At 38.6% G+C, this 22,931-nt stretch overlaps 1 protein-coding gene across 1 annotated transcript in view; it reads left to right on the plus strand.

Moving 5' to 3' along the window:
- LOC124613247 (actin-related protein 3) overlaps positions 1-22,931 on the plus strand; it is a 96,486-nt gene that overhangs the window by 62,568 nt on the left and 10,987 nt on the right. Inside the window, exons 6-7 of the mRNA XM_047141931.1 lie at positions 669-887; positions 8,873-8,956. Coding sequence (XP_046997887.1) covers positions 669-887; positions 8,873-8,956 — 303 coding nt within the window. The remainder of the gene's footprint in view (positions 1-668; positions 888-8,872; positions 8,957-22,931) is intronic.

Genomic DNA, 22,931 nt, shown 5'->3' on the forward strand with positions numbered 1-22,931 from the left:
ATTCTTTGTGTGTCTGGGTTACTTTGTTTGTGTACTTGGTTTATTTGTAGCACGCTCACATACTGCAAGTCAGTTACTGATAAGAGTTATATAGACTGCATACTGATTCCTTGATCCTGCAGTCATCGAAATACTTTGTAATGTGATGCCAAATGTGTCTATTGTATGCAAATACACACAACAGGGCTACGAAGAGTCAGTGCTTATATTACTGTTAAATGAAATTTTATTTTCTACAACTTAGGTTTTCTAGTTTGAATCAAACTTAAGTTGGAGATCTCTGTACCATTACATGAGAAACTATGCATAACACAATCCATAGTTTCTTTTTATTGTTAGAAATAAACTTGAGTTGCTTTTCCTTTACATCTTTTACTTTACATTTTCACTTTTTAATTCCACAATTACAATTTTGTTGGAGCTTTGTGGAGTTTTTATATAGGGAAATCTTTATTTTACTTAGGTTGTAATTGTTGTGATCATTGCAATGAAATTGTGTAATAGCATATGATGTGCTTTTGTATTATTTTTGAATTTGAAATATTTCACAATCAATCTCTTTTAAAAACTGGGGGAACAGAAAAATTTCGCATTACATTTAGGGTTTTGGCTACTTCTGACAGGTTTTTGTTATGTTCTCACACATTATATTTGCATTTCATTTACAGTTTTCAAACCCTGACTTTACTATGCCACTTTCCGAAGTGGTGGATACTGTGATTCAGAATTGCCCTATTGATGTACGAAGGCCTCTCTACAATAACATTGTGCTTTCTGGAGGTTCCACTATGTTTCGAGACTTTGGAAGACGTTTACAAAGAGATATTAAACGAACAGTTGATGCCAGATTAAAATTAAGTGAAGTGCTCAGTGGTGGGAGAATAAAGGTAAGGATGTATGGTACTTCATTGCTGTAAATAGTGACATAAGAGTATTTATAACATAATTTTATTATTCACATTGTACCTTTATAAAGCATTAGGCTACTTATTTAGTTAGCACTTAGACACACTGTTCTGCATACGGTATTTAGCCGGATTTGACCACAGGTAGTATTTTGACTATGCCCACATTTTCTGTGCCTCCTCTTTTTCTCCTTTAATGTGTTCAACTGTGAGGTTGGTTTGTAGCAGTGCACATGCCTTCCTATTAATTTCTGCATACGTAGCACATCCCTCATCACCTAAAAGATGCTGCATGTATGACAGCGATGGTTTTACTTAACTACTATTCCTTTTGCTAAGTAACTCTTCTGATCCTGTTCTGATCATATTATTGTGTCTTAAAATTTGTCCTAAGAATTTGTCGTATCTTGTTTGAATGTGCCACCGGAGATATCTGGTTGCCTATACTCTTCACAGGACATCTTCATTGATAATTCTTTTCTCTCCAGCTGATCTTCTTCCTTATGTAGCACCAAATATTTAGCCCACAGAAGGAATTCGTGAGAGAGAGATGCTCAGATTGTACTCCACCTGTACAAACTGTCCGAACAGGCTTTGTAAGGCCCAACGGTATCAACTGACTGACCAAAGTGTCATCCTCAACCAATAAGCATTGCTGGTTGCAGATATGTAAGGGCATGTGGTCAGCACACCGCCCTCCACCACCTGTTGTCAGTTTTTGTGACTAGAGCCACTACTTCTCAATCGAGTGGCTCCTCAGTTGCCTCAGTACTGAGTGCACCCTGCTTGCCAACAGTGGTTGGCAGGTCCAGACAGTCATGCATTCAAGTGCTAGCCTAGCAAAGTTAGGCTTTTGTATAATATAGCCTTTCTATGTTAAGTTCTAGCGATTTAGATTTTCAAATATTTTAAAGCAAACAGAGAAATGATGGCATAATTTGTTTAATGTTACAGAAACAACTCATGTCTATGCAATCGGCAATCAAAAGTATTTTTGAACATATACTAAAAAATTACTTGCTGCTAGTAGTGTTTGAGGATATTAATGCACTAAATTTCAAACACTCAGATGGCCAAAAATCTTAAAGTTATTCCATTGCTTGTTGACTGAGATTGCCTGTCTCATTGCTTTATTTTGTTTTCTATTTGTTCTCGTATTAATGTTAGTAAATAATTCTTGTCTTTTGTGGACATATTAAAACACTGCAACTTTTAGAATTAAATGTCATTTACAATTAATTAGCTGCTACCAGATTCTTTTATAACAGTATATTTTTCCATGATGACATGTCAAGATGCTTGGCACCTTATCTTCAGATGTTTACATTTATTTAGGGGTCATGAACGTAGGTGTGTGTGTGTGTGTGTGTGTGTGTGTGTGTGTGTGTGTGTGCGCGCGCGCGTTTTACTAGTGGCATTGCAGAATTTTGCAGTGGAAGGTTGTAATAGAGCTAATGTAAACCATTGTAAGTAAAGGAACAATGTTCACAACAAAATAAATGTAAACAACTGAAGATGGGGTGGACATGAAATTAATGTACACTCAGTAATGCGACTTTTAAGGGATAATTTGTTGGTGTGTCGTGTGTCATGGTGCTATTTGCCCTGTAAACATTAAAATCATGAGCACTATAGTTTTGACTATGTGTTAGGAGCACTGACGTTGCATCGCGTAATGAAACAGTGCGCGAGCTTAACACTAGAATGGCGAAAGTGGTCAAAATGATGCCTTTCAAACTTTTTCCTTCATTTTAATATCCAACTTATTTACTTTGTTAATGAAATCATATGATTTTTCCTAATTTTTTTCTCCTCTCTACGTTGATGTATAGGATTTACAATTCTTTAAATATTTTATCTGATGTACCTGTAACGGCGGGGGGTGTCAGTTTGATCCCACTGTAATTTATTTTATGAAGATATTTAAATTATCGGACAGTAAAGTAACAACAGTCACCAGTCATGCAGCGCAGTTGCTGCTCATTGTTGCAACTTGACATATGTAAATTTCAGTCTACTACATTTTTATCCTGTGTCATTCAGGTAATAGTCATTGTCCGCAAAACATTTTCACTCGTGTATCATCAGCGTGCACTTTGAAGAAGTGTCACATCTCTTAGAGAATTTCGATGTTGAATCATCAATTGACTTCACTGATGAAGATAGTGATTATGTACCTGAGGCAACAGAAGATGAAGACATTGTGAATGGGAAGCAATTAGTGGAAGAGGATTTACATGCTGATCCGTGTCAATCATCACCACCTGCGTCACAACAGGCACAGTTGGTAGTGTCTACAAAGATTGTTTCTAGGGATGGAACCATATGAGAGATGCCAGTTTTTCATCTGGAAAAATGTCAGCTGTGAACGTTCTGAAGGAAACAACGAAACGACTCTGTTACCAGTGCCTTCCATCTTATTTTTGACGAAGCAGTGGTACAGCACACAAATACACAGAATCAAATGCTCGAAAAGTATTAAAAAGCAATGACTGGATTGTGTCACTCGAGAAACCGTAATGTATGCTCGGGGCGTCATTTGTACAAAAGATATGTCTGTGGATGATCTCTGGTTGTGCTGCTGTTGTGGGCCTACTTTTATCAAGGACATAATACTGAGGCACAGGTTTCAAGAGTTTCTCAGATATCTCCATTTTTGGTCATTGAAAACAGTATTCAGTTTTACTACACTGAAGAAAATATAACATTGATGAGCAGCTATTACCAAGAAAAACAAGATGCAGGTTCACTCAGTTCATATCCAACATACCAGACAAATATGGTCTCAAATTGTGTATAAAAAATGGAATAGGATGCAAGTGCCACAAACTAAAATTTTTAATATTGAAATAAATATGTCTTAAATATTGGATGGTTATATTAATTTTATGAAATTAATGTGTATATCAAAATACCTCTACAAAGCATGAAAACAGTTTTTTTTATGAATATGTATAAAGGGAACAAGACTTATGTGGAAAAAGAAGTTAAGTGCCATCCTTTCGTCTTCTGGAAAACGCTATAAGTGCCTTACTAAGTTTGTGAAAAGATGTAAGTCAAGGGTTTATGTTAAAAAAAGATAGTAAGTCCATTGCAGTTTTGAGAACGTTTAATAACTTTACACATAATTTTACTCTTTCAATCCTAGGCTAATATAGAAAAGGCATAAAATGAAATTTTGGATGGTTTTTTGAAGCAGTTTATTCCGCTTCATATTTCATCGGTAAGTATAAGCCACCTGAAAACCAAAAACTGAATCAGATGTCTAAATTTATTATGGGTTTCTCAGCTATATACACGATATTTTGATTTTATTCACTTTTGAAATTCGTTATGATACAGTTGATTGTTTTTGACTAAATCAGTTTTATTGTAAAAACACGTATATATACGAGAAATCAAATTCAAAGTTATCTGCATGTAGTAATCGAAATAAACTTTTAGTACTGTACTTCTTTCCTCCAAGCAGTCCTATTCCTCATCTTCTTCCTACACCTCCATGTTGCAGGCCTCTTCATCTTTGTTCTCCAACAGGGCTCTGTAGAAGTCCTTGTATTATTCTTTCTCTATATAATCCGTCATTCCCAAAAGATCATTCTTCTTTTCTTGTGAGATTTTGGATTTAAAGTGTATTTTTGGTAAGTCATGAATACCCTGTACATTGTCAAGATTAGCATCTTTCTTTAAAACATCAACATTTTCCAAGTTACCATAACGTCATCTTCAAGACCTAAAACTGATGCCGATTTCACTGTGCTAGATTCTTGTGGGAAATGCAGAAGTGGAAAATTTTACTTATAGCCAGATCTTTTGTATTTAGGTGGTCTTTAGCAAGGCCTTTAAAATCTATGAAGTCATCAGTATTCATATATACTACAGTAAAAGGTGTTGTCAGTTTTGCACTTGCAACTAACGCTTCAAGACCTTTAGGTGTTATCGCTTTCGTAGCTTTGTGTTTTTTCTCAATCACCCCAAAATCACGGTCACAGCTCATGTAGCTGTGTCCACTTACAAGATATTTCACATCAGTTGAACGATAAATTCCTTTGTGGACTAAATAAATAATAGACATTAATATTATCTGGTTTTTGTTTTGCACTCCGCAATTATCGCACCAATTTTATGAGGAAAATGGCCTCCAGTAGAAGCAACTTTGGACAAACAAGAAGCTATTTCATTAGCGCCACGGCCTCCAATACCTTCATGCCACATACACGTATAAGCAGAGCCATTGTCTCCAACATGGATTCCTAGATTGTAGCAAGATAGCTGTCTACAATAAAACATAGTGCTATGTGTAAGCATTGGAACAAACATAACTTTTTGTAGGTCCATGCATAAGGTTGTGTAAGTAAACATTTGGTGTTTATTTAGATCAGGTGATAAAAACTCATTACTTGATTTTTTTTGGCTGTAGTGACTTTCGTATCTGAGGAATGAGTTTATATGGTATCTTCTGTAAATTTAAACTTGTGTGCATTTGATGCAGGTGTTTTTCGTCTTTTGTCCTCAAAAACCAAGCAACCTGATTTCTTTTTTTGTTTGTAAAACAATTCATTTCCTTTCATATATAGAAAAAAATTCTTTGAAGGTTTTTTTGCACACTTGTATATTTCTCCCAGTACCATCGGGGATGTTATAAGCAAAAGTACAAGTCTGCATACTTTCTGCTGCACTTGACATATGCGACCAATAGATAACATTTGAATATGATTCAACAAATATGTTCCTTGGCTTTCTTCATCAACTTTATAAAACTCCAAAAACAATAGCTGTTTTTGTTCACTGCTTATGTTTTTACACTTGTACATACAGGAGCAGCTTGCCTGTTCTGCTGGTGGTTGTTTTGCAGGTATCTCTTTTCACGACTGTTAATGTACGGCTGGCCCTTTTCTCTTGCTTCACGTCTCTTACGAACAAGCACCTTCTTCCTAACAGGCTTTTCCATTTTCTGGTTGGCACACTAAACACACAACCGGAGAATGCTCTAAAACGCACATGTGAAACGACGGAAATCAGTGCCATGTCAATGTACTGTCACCAACTAAAGCAACTGTGTAGCTGAGGCACATATAACATGGCGGTGGCACTTACATACCTTCCCGTCTCAGCCCTGCTGGCACTTGCACAGTGCTGCTATCTTCAAACTGCTCTTGAAACTAGTAGGAATTTTTCTGGCACTTGCAACTTTTTCTCGTTTCATTATGCTTGGCTTATACAACCCTTTTACCATAAGTCTTTTTTTTAATTTTCGGCACTTACATCCTTTTCCATTTTTCTTACTCAATTCTGGTTGGCTGTCGATTTAATGACAAAGCATATATGTAATGCTTTCCCATACCTCGGCAAAGAGGACACGCATGAAGAGAAGCAGCCACTTTGAGCACATGTCGTTCTGTGTCCCATGGAGCTGTTTGTAAATCAATGAATAAATGTAATGACAGTCAACTTCTTTGCGTCTCTGCAACTTGCTAAGAAACTCATAGGAAAGAAAACTTCATTAGTTGGTACAGTGAACAAGATCTGTCATGAAATCCCTGGTGAAGTAAGGAAGGCCAATTCTGAAATACACTAGACACTATGTACTATAGTGACAACACAGACTGCACCATGATGGTATACAAGGAAAGAAGAAACCTGAAACCATTATATTCTACAATGCAACTAAGTATAGGGTGGATGTGGTTGAGCAAGTGACCAGTAAATATACTACAAAGGCTGCATGTAGAAGGTGGCCAGTGCATATAGTCTGCAGTATCTTGGGCATGGCAGCAGTGGATGTGTGGGTCATCTACAACATAATAATGAACAAGAAAATTAAAAGGAAGTAGTTCATACTTCATCTAGTGAACTCAAGGGAACAAAAGAACATCAGGCAAAGGAAGAGGATACGAGACTGAAATCACGTAGAAAGTGTAGGAAGTGCCCAGTAAGCCTCTGAAAGGGTAACAAGACCACCAAAAACTGTGTAAAGTGCCACAAAGCCATGTATGGAAAATACGTGCGTAAAACAGAAATCAGCTGTGCTAAGTGTGTCTAGCAGATTCCAGTGACTTGAGAGGAAAGTAATACAAAGCTGTGTGTAGGAAATAAGCGAGAGTAATGGACCAAATATACTGAATGTTTCTGGAAGGTTGTACAAATAGTTAATAAATGAAAATCTATAGTTAAGGAAACTTATTAGCAACAATAAATTTATCAGATATTTTATTGTTGAAGTAAATAAGTAACTAATAATTATTGTTACTAGACAAAATGTATGGATTAGCAAACACTAAAACTCAGATATGAAAATATTACACGTGGGGTCAAAATGTCCCCTTTTCGCCATTTTAAGGTGGTCAGAAAATCTGCCATTCTAGTCTTCAGTGAGTATGTTAATCCACCTATTAGGTCACCAAAGGTTGCCGTTGTCTGTTCTAAGGCTTCTAGCCATTGTCTCTCTTGTCTTATCATCCAAGTTTCACACCCATATAGGACCACACACCAAACAAATTCTTTCATGATCTGTTTGCATATTTCCAGACTGATGTTGGTCCTGGTGAGGTATGTTCTTCCTCAAATTAAATGCAATTTTGGCCTGCTGTTCTGTGTTCACAATTTCTTGCTAGCTTCTACCATCCCTTGTGATACTGCATCCCAAATAGATAAATTCCTCTATCGCTTCTAACTCCTTTCATCTAGTCCTCATTATTATAGGTTCATATTCTTTTTCATTACAGTATACCATCGCTTTAGCCTCTCTCTCATTTATTGTCATAACATACTGATTACCAAAATTCTTTTTTATTATGCTGACGAACTTCTACAGTCTTTGGGCTCCAAACCATCTGTTTCATGAACTGGGTGTTTAGTTTCCTGGATGTAGACCTGTGAATATAAGAGGAGAGATACCATCTGTGCATCACCCTTTTTCTAATTTCTGTTCCTTGTTCCTAATCACAGCCACTTTGTTCTAATGGAATCTGAGTATCACCAGCATGTTTTCGTATTTTAGACCAGTTTCTTCAGCACTAGCATCTTGTCACCTGGTAACGTTATCACAAGTATTTTTGCAGATCTAAAAGAGCAATATAAGTTGGTTTATTTTTCTGTAATTGCTTTTTGATAAGACGTCTCAGTGCCAGAATGGCCACTATTGTTCCTAATCCCTTCCTGAATCCAAACTCATCTTTAATTAGCGTACCCTCCACCTTGTCTTCCACTCTCCTCAGAATTTTTTATGCATGTGATATTAGGTGCAAGTTTTGGTACTGCTAAGTTTTGTAGCTGTCACCTTTTTCAGTATGGGAAGCATGATGCATTTTTGGAAGTCAGGTTATATCTCCTGTGTTATAGAAGGATCTGATAAATTTCAGCAGAATTATTTTCGTGCTGCCACCAATATCTCGTGATTAGTGCTGCAGGAATGTCATCAGTGCCCATTGCTTTTGCTCCGTCATAGGTTTTTAAGAGCTTCCTTAAGTTTTTCTTGCAGAATGCCACCTCCTTTTTAATCTTCATCTGCTTCATCTTCATTTCTTGTTAAATTATTTGATACGTATTCTGACATATGGTTAATCAATTTATTCTTTCTTTCTCTTCAAAAACAGCATTTGTCCCTCACTTGTTTTCTACTTTACTCAAAACTGTTTTCTTCCATGTTTCCTCAAGGATAGGTTCTTTTGTAGTATTATCAAGTAGGATGAAGCAGAGAGAGAGAGAGAGAGAGAGAGAGAGAGAGAGCAGTTCACATTGATTATCTGCATTGTTCAGCTTAAAATTTGTACAATTTCATCTTGCGTAATATCTTATATTCTTTTAGATGTGATGCTTTGTAAAACAGAGCCTCAAACATCCCATTCCTGATAGTTCAAGGCTATTATACTAAGGTGAACCACAAATATCTTTTGATATTGCTCTAAAAATTTATGCATTTTTTTTTTACCATATTCTAAGTATCTCTTTCCCTTTGTTTTTTTTTTCAGCCAAAACCTATAGACGTGCAAGTGGTGTCGCATCACATGCAGAGATATGCAGTTTGGTTTGGCGGAAGCATGCTTGCATCCACAGTATGTATATTTTCAATGTGATTTGGCCCAGTTCTGTTCTTGCACAAAGAAAATGTACTTGCTGCAAATTCTGTTATGGAAAGTAAAACAATTGTTTTTAATGTAACAACAGTAGATGGGGTGATGTGTTGCAGCAAATGATTTAGTAATTATGCTGTTACAAAAAATTTTCTACCAAGAGTTATGTCTTAACAACTTTTAGCTTCATTCAAAGTTTAGTGAACACCAGTTTGTAAGTAATTTAAAGTGAATGAGATTGTTATTTGTAATTTGTATTTGTAAGGCCATGAGATATTTCAACAATAGAATCAATCATCAACATGTTCAGGTACACACCTTAATCAAGTTTATTATTTATTTATCTAAAAACAAAGATGTGTGACTTACCAAATGAAAGTGCTGGCAGGTCGACAGACACACAAACAAACACAAACATACACACAAAAAACTCAAGCTTTCGCAACAAACTGTTGCCTCATCAGGAAAGAGGGAAGGAGAGGGGAAGACGAAAGGAAGTGGGTTTTAGAGGAGAGGGTAAGGAGTCATTCCAATCCCGGGAGCGGAAAGACTTACCTTAGGGGGAAAAAAGGACAGGTATACACTCGCACACACGCACATATCCATCCACACATACAGACACAAGCAGACATATGTGCGTGTGTGCGAGTGTATACCTGTCCTTTTTTCCCCCTAAGGTAAGTCTTTCCGCTCCCGGGATTGGAATGACTCCTTACCCTCTCCTCTAAAACCCACTTCCTTTCGTCTTCCCCTTTCCTTCCCTCTTTCCTGATGAGGCAACAGTTTGTTGCGAAAGCTTGAGTTTTTTGTGTGTATGTTTGTGTTTGTTTGTGTGTCTGTCGACCTGCCAGCACTTTCATTTGGTAAGTCACATCATCTTTGTTTTTAGATATATATTTCCTACGTGGAATGTTTCCCTCTATTATAACCTTATTATTTATTTATTTATTTATTTTTGATCTGATCAGTGCGGGATGTGTTAAAAAAATTCATTCACTTTCACAAGACTGTACCTTTTACATGAATGACGATAGAAACTCTGCATAAATTTTAACTTACGTTTATAGTTACATAATTTTTATTTACAGAAAAAGGTCAGCTTTGCAAGAGTAAAACTTCTACCTGCTTGCACGCACAACTTTGGAGTACATTCTGCAATTATGTTTAGAGTCATACTTTTCATTTTCTTTTCTTAAATTTTCAGTGAGCTTTTCACCGGACATTTACCAAACTTTCAGGCTGTAATCAGACTCATCCCATATTTTTGCTAGCATGTCTATAGTTAATTCATTCACTGCTATTGCTTTGCATGTCATAATTCACCCAAAGTTCTTGGAAGAGGAGAGCCAAGCACAGGTTTGTACTTAACAACCAACTATTTATCTTCAAACTCTTGGTTGTATCACCAAATACTTTGAGCTGTAGGAGGTGCAGTGCCATACTCTCGTTGAAGTCGGCCAGGCCAATTGTAACTGAAATTACTACTGTTGAAGTGAAGAAGCAAAATGCCTTTTGTTGCTGTGTTGTTGATATATCAATTTATCACACATTGGGTATGTAATGAACAAAGGAGTGGGTGAGCTACCTAGTTGCACTAGGTAGACCCCTCCTGGCAACCACATAAGCAGGCAACATACAACTGGTGCCTTTGCTTTGTAAGCCAAAGTTTACCCCAAGTTTTATGTATCTTTTCGAACCAAGTCCTCCTTCAAAAGTGGATCACTCACACATTCACACAACAACAACAACAACAACAACAACAACAACAACAACTCACACAAACATGGCCACTATCTCCAGGCACTAATTGCCAGTTACAACTGTGTCTGATGTGAGGAGCAGGTGGGGTGAGGGTTAGAGACGAGGAAAAGACTAGTAGGAGTGTTATGAATAAAAATCATGTAGAATGGGATCAGGAAAGCAGATAGGTGGTTGGAGGACAGGGACTAGCAAAGGTTTAGGCTTGGGGGGGTGGGGTTACAGGAACAAAGGATGTTTTGTAGGGAGAGTTCCCACTTGCGCAATTCAGAAAAGCTGGTGTTGGTAGAAAAAATCAAGATCAAGATTGCACAGGTTCTGAATCAAGTCATTCAGATGATGAAGCACATGGTGTTGGGGAGCACATTCAGCAAATGGGTAGTGCAGCTATCTCTTCACACTCAGGTTCTAGATCCCATGGCTGCTTTCATAGATGATCCTGCCTTTGATTGGGTAGGAGATGCCAGTGACAGGAATGGAGTATGTGGTAGTGGGAGGATCTATGGGACACCTATCCGTCTCACAATGATATTCTGCCACCCACCCAACCTATAACAATCCTTGGCCATCCCTACTCCACCCCTGCTTCCAACCCCTTGCAGTATGGCTCATATCTCTGTAATAGACCTTTCACATATATATTTATTTTTTCAAACTTTTTTAACAATGTTGCATTAGTTACTCCAACCTGTCTGCAATGTAAATCTCCACCAGTGAACTGAACAAGTTAACAATGGTAGTTTTGAGTGCCTCTTGAGCTTCAAACTATTGTCCACCAAGCCATTGTTTTAACTACTTGATGTTCTGTGTTGATTGATAAGCATTTTTGGTACTCACCTTACATGTAATTTGGAATATCTGACTATGTCCATGATGTAAACAATGGTGTGTGAAGCATGAGGAAATTCATCAGCTGGAGAACCAACTGTGAATCATCAACCAGAGTACGGTTTTTTTTCCATTTGTTGCATAATGTCACTGCCACTCTGCTTTTCATTACAAACATATCTACTGCAAGATTTAAAGTTCAAGCATCATTGCCTAACCTTTCCATAACTCATAACTTGCAGGAGCAACTATTTTGAAAGCTATTGTTAAATGATTTCACACAGTCAGATGAGTAATGAATCAAAACATTGACTCAGTGGGTTTATAAATTATCATTCTATGGCATGTATTATTGTGAGCTGCCAGTATTTAAATATACACAAATGGCCCTTACTTTTCAAACACACCTCCTACAAGACCTTACTGGAGGTGAGGTGAGAGAGGTGCTAAGTGACCAAAACATAAATCTTATGTGTGAATTTTTAGTATTTATTCTTCTAACCATGTCATATTCATCCTCTGTAATTATCATTTTTATATTATTGTTGTTGTACTTGGTTCAAAGACTCAATTGATGCATATTTCCATGGTATCTATGCTATGCAAGCATCTTCATCCACATCTACTTTGATCTACTTACTGAAAACAAGCCTTAGTGTCCCTCTACAATTTTTGCTCACCACGGTTCCTTCCATTACCAAATTTAAGATTCTTGATACCTCAAGCTGTGTCCATAATGTAGTCAAGTTGTGCCATAAATTTCTTTTCTCCTCGATGTGATTCAGTGGCTTCTTATTAGTTCTATTCAGTAAATAAACACATCTAATAAAATTATCTAATCTTAAGAATTCTTCTGTAGAACCACATTTCTAGTTTCTTTTGCCTTCTTTTCTTAACTGTTTATCATCCATGCTTCACTTTCTGTGCAAGACAACAGAAAAGCCTTCCCTGCATTTAAAATTGTATTTGATGTTACAAAATTTTTGTTTTCTAGCAATGCTTCTCTCCCCCAATGCACTTTATATCCTTTCTACCTTGGGCATTGTCAGTTATTTTGCTGCCAAAATAGCAAAACTCCTCTCATTTTCTAATTCAATTCTGTCATCACATACTTCAGTGCAACTATGCTCCACTACTTTTTTTGTGTTCATTTTATGACCTCTTTTCAAGACATTGTCCATTCTGTTCAACTTATCTTCCAACATCTGTGCTGTCTATGATAGCATTACAATGTCATCAGCAAACAAAATCTTTGTTTTATTTATTCTTCCAAAACTTAAATTCCCTTATCATATTTCTCTTTGGTTTTCTTTACTATTTCTGCAATGTACAGATTAAATATTGGGGTAGGTTGGAACCCTGTCACACACTCTTCTCAACTATTGTTTCCCTTACGTGTACGCCAACTCTTATTCTGTATTCTGTGTAAGATTCGTGTATAAGGTAACTTTCCACTCTTTGTTTTTTATGCTTGCTATCTCCAGAAGTTCAAAGAGTGTCCCAGTCAGCATTGTAACGAACTTTCTCTTGGTCTACAAATGCTGTAAATGTAGGTTTGCTTTTGTACAGTCAGATCAACTTTAGGACCAGTACTGCCTCACATTTTTCTGGAAGGCAAACTGATCATCCCCAGGGTTGGACTTAACCATTTTTTTTTCCACTCATCTGTAAATGATATTTTTCTATATTGTGGACGTATAAATTATTAAACTGTTGGTTCAGTAATACTGACACCTGTCAGTGCCTCCTTTCTTTGGAATAGGAATTATTACATTCATCATAAGGCCGGAGAGAGTTTATCCTGTTACTAACAGCAGTTAGTTCAGTTTTATCATGGCTGGCTCTTCCAAGGTTCTCAGTACTTTGGAGGGTATATCATCTGCTTCAGGTGCTTTTTTTCAACTTAGGTCTGTAAGATTCTTTTTGTAGTATCACAGTTTCCATTTCATCTTTATCTACTTCCTGTTATACTACCTTGGAGTGTGTTTCTCTTGTGTAAACCCTATACATATTCCTTACACATTTTAGCCATCCCTCCTTTGCTTGGTACTGGCTTGCCATTGTAGCTCTTACTAATAGTAAAGGTGCTTCCCTTTTCATATTTCCTATAGTCCTCAAATTTGTCCTCCAGCAATTCCCATTTCATTTCACTGTTTAATGCCTTCCATCAGTCTCATTTTGTTTAGGTCTGTATTCCCTTTAGCCTGCCTCGTTTTCTGCATTTACATATTTTCTTCTTTCATCGGTTAAATTAAGTATCTTGTGTGCTATTTGAGGACTTCTATTGGGCCTTGACTTTTTGTGTTTGTGATCCTCTGCTGCCTTCTGCCTTCACTGTTTTGTATCTCGAAGCTACTCATTTTTAAACTTTAAATTTCCTTTGGTTCTTTCAATTAATCCAGGTTGCATCTCCTGAATTTCCCACCTCTTTGAAATTTCTTCAGTTTTAATCTGCAATTCATAAACAGTAAACGAGTGTCAGAGACATCTGGCCCTTGAAATGTACTGCAGTTTAAAATTGGACTTTGGCATCTCCGCCTTACCACAATGTAATCTATCTGAAACCTTTCAGTGGCTCCAGGTCTCTGCCAAGTGTACAACCTTCTTTTATTATTCTTAAATCTAGTGTAGCTATGATTAAATTGTGCTCTGCACTGAATTCCACCAGATAATGTCCTCTTTCACTCCTTTACCCCATTCCACATTGTTCTACTGAAGTGGATGTTGACTATGATAATGCAGTCAATAAGCTGTCCACAGTGGCTTAGGTACATTCCTATTTTTTTTACCAATTATTAGATTTATCTGCTCCCTGGTTAGAAGTCATATTCTTCCTCCCATGAGCTTCCTTAATGCACAGTTTATATAACTCCAATCCATCAGTCTCCCTTAATCAATCCTGTAACATACCTATCCAATGAAAGGATCAACCGTTTCATGCTCTGAGCTATAGAGTGCCACTTTTCTTTCTCTTAATGACAACATCGTTCTTCGTAGTCCCTGCCCACAGATCCAAATGTGGGAATATTTTACCCAAAAGGATGCCATCCTCATTAATCCAGATATTAGACCTGTATGTCATTGGGAAATATAAATGACTGTAGTGTCCCTTTGCTTTCAGCCATCCACACCCCCACCTATATAGCAAGGCCATGTTGGCTAATGTCATTCCGTCATTCAGGTTGTTGCCCTGCTCCTATTGATACCGCTGTTGTTCTCCTTCATAACCCATATATTGTTCTGATGGCCTTTTCACAGATACATTCCTGGTGTGGTTGTAATGTACCCTCTGGTGTAATTGCACCTATAGTACAGCTGTCTGTGTCATAGAAGCAGCATGCAAACCATACAGTTGCGACATTCTCTGCTGCAAAAGTTGTTACTGTTTGACAGCTGGTGCTCCAAGCAGGGAGAGTGCAGACAGTCACTTGCATTGTAAGGATGGATAACGTTTGTTTTTAATTATTTTTCTACTTAATTAACAAAATAGTTGTTATATTTTTTGTATTCCAAGCATCAGTAAACTACCAAGAGCCATGAACTAGCGCGAACGGACAGCTTATTGGTTGTCATACCCATGTAGAATGCAGCACATTAGTTGTACTTTAACTTGTAGAACACATGACTGGTTTCACAGGTAGCCCTGCCTTTGACGGGATAGATGCTTGAGACCGGACCGGAGTAGTGGTGGTGGGAGGATGTACGGAACAGGTCAAGTGTCTAGGTCAGGGCTTAACAACTGGCCGGTTTTGAGCGCGAGTACTCGACGTCTGCTCAGGCACATGCTCACGAGCAGGTGCAAGGTCGCGGAGTAGGGCGGGAGGGGAGGGAGGGGAAATGCGCGCGCACGTTTGAATAGGGCCGCAGCGTGCCTATTGAATTCGCGCTGACTGTGTAATGTTTAAAGTACTGCTATCAGCTCTAACAGTCACTTCGCTGGTTAAGAATCATGTCAAATCGCCGTTGTGTAACCCCAACCATGCTTTCGCAGTTCAACCCCCACTGGGAGGAATTGTATGTGTTTACAGAAAAAAGATGGTGTTGCAAAATGTTTAGTATGTCACAAAACGCTGAATTCTTTTAGGAAATTTTATTTGCAGCGACATTATGTGTCGTACCACGCGAAAGACTACGGAAGTGGAAAATGTGATGGACCAGATCGTGCACAGGAAGTTATTAAACTTAAAAGGAAGCTATCCGAAGAAGATCTGGACGACGAAGAAAAATCAACTGAGGCAGCTCTCAGGGTGAGGTACAAAACTGCTTTGCTTTCAGCAAAATCCCTGCGCCCCTTCACTGATGGCGATTTAATAAAAGAATGTTTGGTAGTTGCAGCGGAACATTTGTGTCCATCTCAAGTTGAACAGTTTCGGATTGTGCCATTATCTAGCATGACCATTATGCGTTGCATACAGGACATGGCAGACGACGTCCAGAGCCAGCTTGCAAATATCTGTAAAGATTTTATGGCGTATTCTCTAGCTCTGGACGAAAGTGTTGATATCACTGGAACAACGCAGCTTGCCATATTTATTAGAGGTGTTAATAGAGATCTTCAGGTGAGGGAGGAGCTCCTCGATGTAGTAGCCATGAAGAACACTACAACCGGAGGTGATATTTTAAGTAGTGTTGAAGAAAGTGTTGAAAATACAGGATTGTCATGGAATTCTTAGTTTCAGTGTCTACAGACGGTGAACCGTCGATGACTAGGAAAAAATCAGGTTTTGTTGCGCTGTTGAAGGAGAAAATGCAAAAACTGACCGTGCCGAATGAAATAAGGGGCGTCCACTGTGCGATTCACCAGGAAAATGCGATTCACCAGGAAAACTTATGTGCAAAGAGTATCACTAAAAAATGTGACGAGTGTTGTTCGTACAACCAATTATATAAGGAAGCATGGGCTACAACACAGGCAGTTTAAAAGCTTTCTTGAGGATGTAGAAAGCCAGTATGGTAGCCTGCCTTATTACAGCGAGGTCCGCTGGTTTAGTCGTGGCGAATTATTAAATCGATTTTTGTGCCTATTAGATGAGATAAATATGTTCATGGAAATAAATAAGATGTGTGTTCCTGAATTGAAAGAGCCTTCATGGAAATGTAATCTCGCGTTCTTAGCAGATTTAACTAGCCATCTGAATGCTTTGAACATTTTACTACAAGGTAAAGATCTGCTAATTACTCATTTCATAGATCGAATACGAGCTTTTAAAATGAAATTGACACTTCGGGTGAGTCAGCTGGAAACAGGAAATCTAGCTCATTTTCCTAAATTATCATCTATGCAAGATGTTCACAAAGACTGTGAACGTTATTCACATAGTTTAGTTGCCCTTAAGGAAGAATTTGATCAATGCTTTCAAGATCTGACAGCACTAGACAGTGACTTTGATCTGTTCTCCTCTCCATATTCAGCGAATATTGAAGAGATTCGTCCTGAGCTGCAACTAGAAATTATTGACCTGCAGTGTGACAGAGAATACAGAGACAAATTTCAGAACAAGAAAAACATTTTGGAATTCTACAGACACTTCCCTCAGGACAGATTTCCTCGTTTGCACAAACTGGCGGCTACAATAATATCAGTGTTCGGTTCCGCATATGTTTGTGAACAACTGTTCTCTGCAGTGAAATGTAACAAGATGCGCCTGAGAAACGCATTGTCTGATGGAAATTTAAACTGCACGCTGCGCCTACAATGCACAAGAACAATTACTCCGAACATAGACGCAATTGTAAAGGGCAAAAAGTACAAGATAACCGAGAATCCCACACTTCAGTGACACCTTTTATTGTGTAACAGTTCACAAATTAATACGAATGTAGAGGCATACACTAAGCTAATAAAATTATGTGGCACTTGTACATTCTCCTTTATTTGTTTCATTTGTCGCAGTAATAATTCGTGAGTGATATCCCTGCTGGTGGCCGCGGATTTACATTGACTGGCGGCAGCTGTTGTGTGCCCCACGTGACTCTCCCCACTCTCCGCTCTGGTCCGGTAGTGGGGGGTAGCGTGCTCGCACTGCTCCGTGCTCGCGCCTTGCTGCTCACAGCTTGCTCCGCGAGCACGTGTGTTGTGAAGCCCTGGTCTAGGTCGTATTACAGGGATATGAGCCATGAGGCAAAAGGTTGGGAGCAGGGGTTTGTAGGGATGGACGAGAATATTGTGTAGGTTTGGTGGGCTGGCAGAACACTCCAGTGGGAAAGGGGTGGGTGGAGGATAGTGGGTAGGACATTTCTCATTTCAGTGAATGAAGAGAGGTTGTCGAAATCCTGCGAAATCCTGGTGGAGAATATGATTCACTTGCTGCAATCCTGGGTGGTACTGAGTCACAAGGGGAATGCTCCTCTATGGCCGGACGGTGGGACTTTGGGAGGTGGTGGGTGACTGAAGTGATACGGCACAGGAGATCTGTTTTTGTACAAGGTTGGGAGGAAGACCTCAGTGAGACCCTCGGTATATTTTGAGAGTGACCTCTCGTCACTACAGATCTGACGGCCACGTGCATCAACTGTTGAAGTGGAGGTATTGCTGGTGGTTGGTAGGTTTGATATGGGCAGAGGTACTGATGTAGCCATCTGCTATCCCTCCCCAACCCCAGCCTCGCCTCCTCCTTACACCCTCACCACCCAGTGGTCTCTCCCATTGCGTGCTGCTGCTCGCGGTCAGGCCTCAGCAGCCAGAGACTGTGGTGGTGGGTATGTTGAGTAGCGTTCCCATTCCGGCACTTCACAGCCTACATTCCACCAACACACCCTCAGCCTTTTTATTTCTCCCTTTTTCTTAAACACGTTAGAACAAGTCTAAGCTTAAACATTTTAAGTGAATTCATAACAACTATCCCTCTAACAGTAATCTATAACAGTAGGACACGTCATTGAGACAAACTGCTATTTGCTGACTTTTTTCTTCTGTGAGCACTGTTTTATTAATGACGTCTTGTCTGGAGGAAATATTGTTTCCACTGTATAATAAAGTCATGTGCTGTTAGCTGCAGGCCAGCCAGTGTGGTTGAGCGGTTCTAGGCGCTTCAGTCTGGAACTGCGCGACTGCTATGATCGCAGGTTCGAATCCTGCCTCGGGCATGGATGTTTGTGATGTCCTTAGGTTAGTTAGGTTTAAGTAGTTCTAAGTTCTAGGGGACTTATGACGTCAGAAGTTAAGTCTCATAGTACTCAAAGCCATTTGAATGTATTGGCTGCATCACAACAACTAAACATTACCAGTTGTTAGCAAAGTTGTAACAATTTAATATGTGTGGTATTTGACATTTGTGATGGTGCTATGCCCAATTTTGCTTTCTTCTTTTGTGTATCCTTTAGTAGCTGAAGATGTAAACATCACGTTAATAATCATGTGCAGCTGATTGTTGTATAATTAATCTTTTCATCATACACCCAGTCAGTTCACTGAATATTTATTTACTGAATATAAAGAAACCAACAGAAAAATGCTCCTATCAGAGCACAAAAAGGATGAATATACTCCTGTTTATACAACTGCCTCATTCTGCCTTCCTCAGCACCTTTAAAAATATTCCCAAAAATTTTGTCTTGCAAACATATACATGCTCTTTTTTTGATATGCAGCTCACCTCTCAGTTCCATAAGATCCTTTAACGGTAACGTCAGTGTCACCCACTAGTCGATTGCTGTAAGTCGCTCATACCCGTCCTGTCCCACATCCCCATTCTCACTCTCTCATTTAGTCCAGCTCGTTGTCATTATCTAGCTCGCTCTCTCTCTCTCTCTCTCTCTCTCTCTCTCTCTCTCTCTCTCTCTCTGTAATTGTCTCCTCTCACAGCCACAGTCTCCTTTGTTCTGTCCTATTACTACTGTCTCCTCTCACTTGACACTCTTGACACTTGTCTTGACCTTGCTGTCGTCTCTTACTGCTACTATCGTATTCATTCCTTCCCACTGCTACTGTCTCTTTCTCACTGTCATTGTCTTCCTTGTTGTCATTGTCATAGACTCTGTCTCTCATTATCACTGGCTCTCACCCACACCAACTTTCTCCTTCCTTTTATTCCTCTCCCTGGCAACAGCTAATTCGCTCTTTTCCTAGCATTGTTTAATTTTCTGTCTCTTTTCCTCTGTCACTCTCTCCTCTCTCAGCATAAAAAACCATGAATATGTTCACATGCCAAATTTTTGAGAAAATATTTATAGGTGGTGAGGAAGTTAGAATGGGGCGGCTGGTACCACACTTTTCAATCAGTGTTTTAGTAAACAGAAACATATTTGCCTTTATGTGCTCCTATAGGAGCATTTTTCTGCCAACTCCATTCTTTTCCCTGCCCAGAGCAGAGCATGTCACTCATATGCGAATGACTGTATGGGTCAGTAAAATTTTGATGGTTTACTTATGTGGCAGTGAAATAATACAAAACTAATTTTACATCACAGACTGGATTTTACATTAGTTTCATGTTTAACATTGGATTTTACATGCACAAAAATTTTGTGTGCGTTTCAGTATTACAATGTGGGGCTCCGAGAATCCTTCCCATGATAATGGAAGCGCTTTACTGGTATTTTCCCATGCTGTGTCACTTTGTAATCAATGTTTTTGCCTCTCAGCAGATTTTATGTGCGTATTTTACATGTGCAAATAGGATAACATTGAACCTCTCTGTCTGCGAAACAGATAAAGATATCAAGAAAATTTTAGAGTTTGTTCAAGATTAGGATTGTAGCAATATATATTAAAAATTTCAGCCATTTACTTTGCATAGCTTTCTTATAATCCACTGCACGATTTTGGTGTGGAAAAATCGTCAACTTTTCTTCTTCTTCTTCTTCTTCTTCTCTCTCTCTCTCTCTCTCTCTCTCTCTCTCTCTCTCTCTCTCTCTCTCTCTTTTGTGTGTGTGTGTGGGGGGGGGGGGGGGGCAGTTGAGTCACATTTGAGTTGTAGATTCTCCCGCTTCTGGCTACAGGAATGTGGCTGTTGGCTGTGCAAGCAGTCACAGCAAGCAACTAGATGCTACTGGGAAAAGGGGGTGCCAAATTGATATACTTGAGGGAAAAAATCTTGTTTCACAAAGCGCCTAGCATCCAGCCCACGTTTGTCTATCGATTATTCGTATGATTGCCCATGAACTAATGTTACTTCCATAAGCCCCTTAAGGTCCTGGGTGTATACGACCCAGGAGATCCGGGAAAACCCAGGAATTTTTTCAACCGGGAAAAACACGTGGATTTTTTAGAATTCCGGGAATTTTTCATTGTTTTAGTTTTCAGTTAAATTTTTGTAATTTTGACTGGTAAGAACCAATACTCTAACAAAGTGTATTGCTGTATCCCGCTACTGCAGAATAATGCTTCAACGATAAAACATAAACGAAAGAAAATAACGAAAATAACTAAAATAACTCAAATTGCAAAGGAAATGCACCATATACAACAACGACACACAGTCCTCATGCAAGCGTCTGCCAACAGCAAAATGTGTCAAAGATTGTAGGAAGACTATGCAGTGCTTCATAACAACAAATTGCCTCCAATGAGCGTGAAGTCACAACTGTTTATGTTAGATTCATTTTAAAGTTATGAGCGGGCTCGTGCTCATGCGCAGTTGAGTCGCGTTTGAGTTGTAGATTCTCCCGCTTCTGGCTACAGGAATGTGGCTGTTGGCTGTGCAAGCAGTCAACAGCAAGCAACTAGATGCTACCGGGAAAAGGGGGTGTCAAATTGATATACTTGAGGGAAAAAATACTTGTTTCACAAAGTGCCTAGCATCCAGCCCACGTTTGTCTATCGATTATTCGTATGATTTTGAAACACTTCCCTGTTGGGTTTTGAACATTTGTGAGCACATTTTAAGTTGATTTCTGAATTAATCATAAGTTGATTTTTGAATGCGTGATGTCTCTGTCAGGAGAATCCTCATCGCATCTAGAAATAAACTTTCCGCAGACAAAAGGGGACGGGGCTATATGAGCTGAGCGGAGTAAAGCCGAACAGATGAATGCCAATCACTGTCTGATTATGGGTTTGCGAATGATCAGCGTTGTTATAATTACTAGCGAAATCTATAGATTCAGACTACCAGAATGGAAATAAACGACTGACAGGAATAACAGGTGAGAAAGATTCTCGGTGTATCCAAGAAAATGAAATTTTGACAGAAAATTTTTGATCAGACCCCTATACTAGTAAGGACCAATTGTACAGTCCCCAGCTAGCAGCCGCTTAAGTTGGTGATGACAAGATTGTTTGTTAGAACAAGGAAGGAGAAGAAACAGTGACATCACACAAATTATGGAAGAATAAGACAATTACAAACTTATATAAAAATTTCGTAATACTACTTTTTGATCTCATGTTTGAGAAACTGGTGCATATGAATGAAACGCAAAACTGTTTCCTAACATAAAACTTTTTGCTTGTAGTAGGCCTCATAGGCATTTGATATTGGTACTTCGTGAATTATATTCTGTATTGTTAGAAACAGTCTCTTTTATTTGGTGTGTGTTTCAAAACTGCTGCAATATTAGAAAGGCCTATTTTGTTTTATCTAACAGACAGTGACAAAATAGACATAATCAGATCGAGAAACCACACCCGTCTTGGGTATTATTTGTGTTAACAGCTTTTTCAGTATTAGATATCGACATTTCGATTTTTCATGTTGCAAAACGTTTAATGAACTTTGATGAGGTAATAGATTCTCCCGCAGAAAGGAAAGCACACCATGTAAAGCTGTAGTAAGATTAGAAAGAAAAAAGTGCTAGGAGCTAAGGATTGAAGAAATGTGTACTTTCTTGCTTATCTCTTGTCTTTATTGGTTTTATGTAGCCTATATTTAATTTTATATCACACAAAACAGCAAGTTATTAACTAATAGGCAATAAAGAGTGCAAATTTTCTGAAGTGTTCTTGTTCTCCCGATTGAAAATAATCCTATCCGGAAAAAAAAAAAAAAAAAAAAAAGAGAGAGGGGCAGGCAGTCAAACCAGCCGAATGGGAGCTGGAGAGGCACCACAGGACATTTCAATTTCCCCTGTCCTGAATGTAGTTTGATAGCATACATTACAAAATATACACGTTTCAATTCCACAGAGCGAAATACAGTGATGTGCGGTAGGAGAATGCTTTATGAAGAGGCGTGGCACTGCACTTTGGCGCACTTAAGACCAAATAATATGTCTTAACATTTCCTTGAACACATATGTTTTATGTTTCAGACTTTTCAGAAAGATATGTGCTACAAGATGAACATATTTTTGAAAATTCAGTTTTTTTAGTATTGACCCAGTAAGCAAATATCGTAGATATGGGGCTGATGCACAGAGCAGTATGAGTTATAGTGGGTAGTCTCCACGTGACCTGTGTTTACATTTAGTGATTTTGTTGTTTCCCCCTCGT

Source organism: Schistocerca americana, chromosome 4 (genome assembly GCF_021461395.2).
Source record: "Schistocerca americana isolate TAMUIC-IGC-003095 chromosome 4, iqSchAmer2.1, whole genome shotgun sequence".
NCBI classification, from domain to species: Eukaryota; Metazoa; Arthropoda; class Insecta; order Orthoptera; family Acrididae; genus Schistocerca; species Schistocerca americana.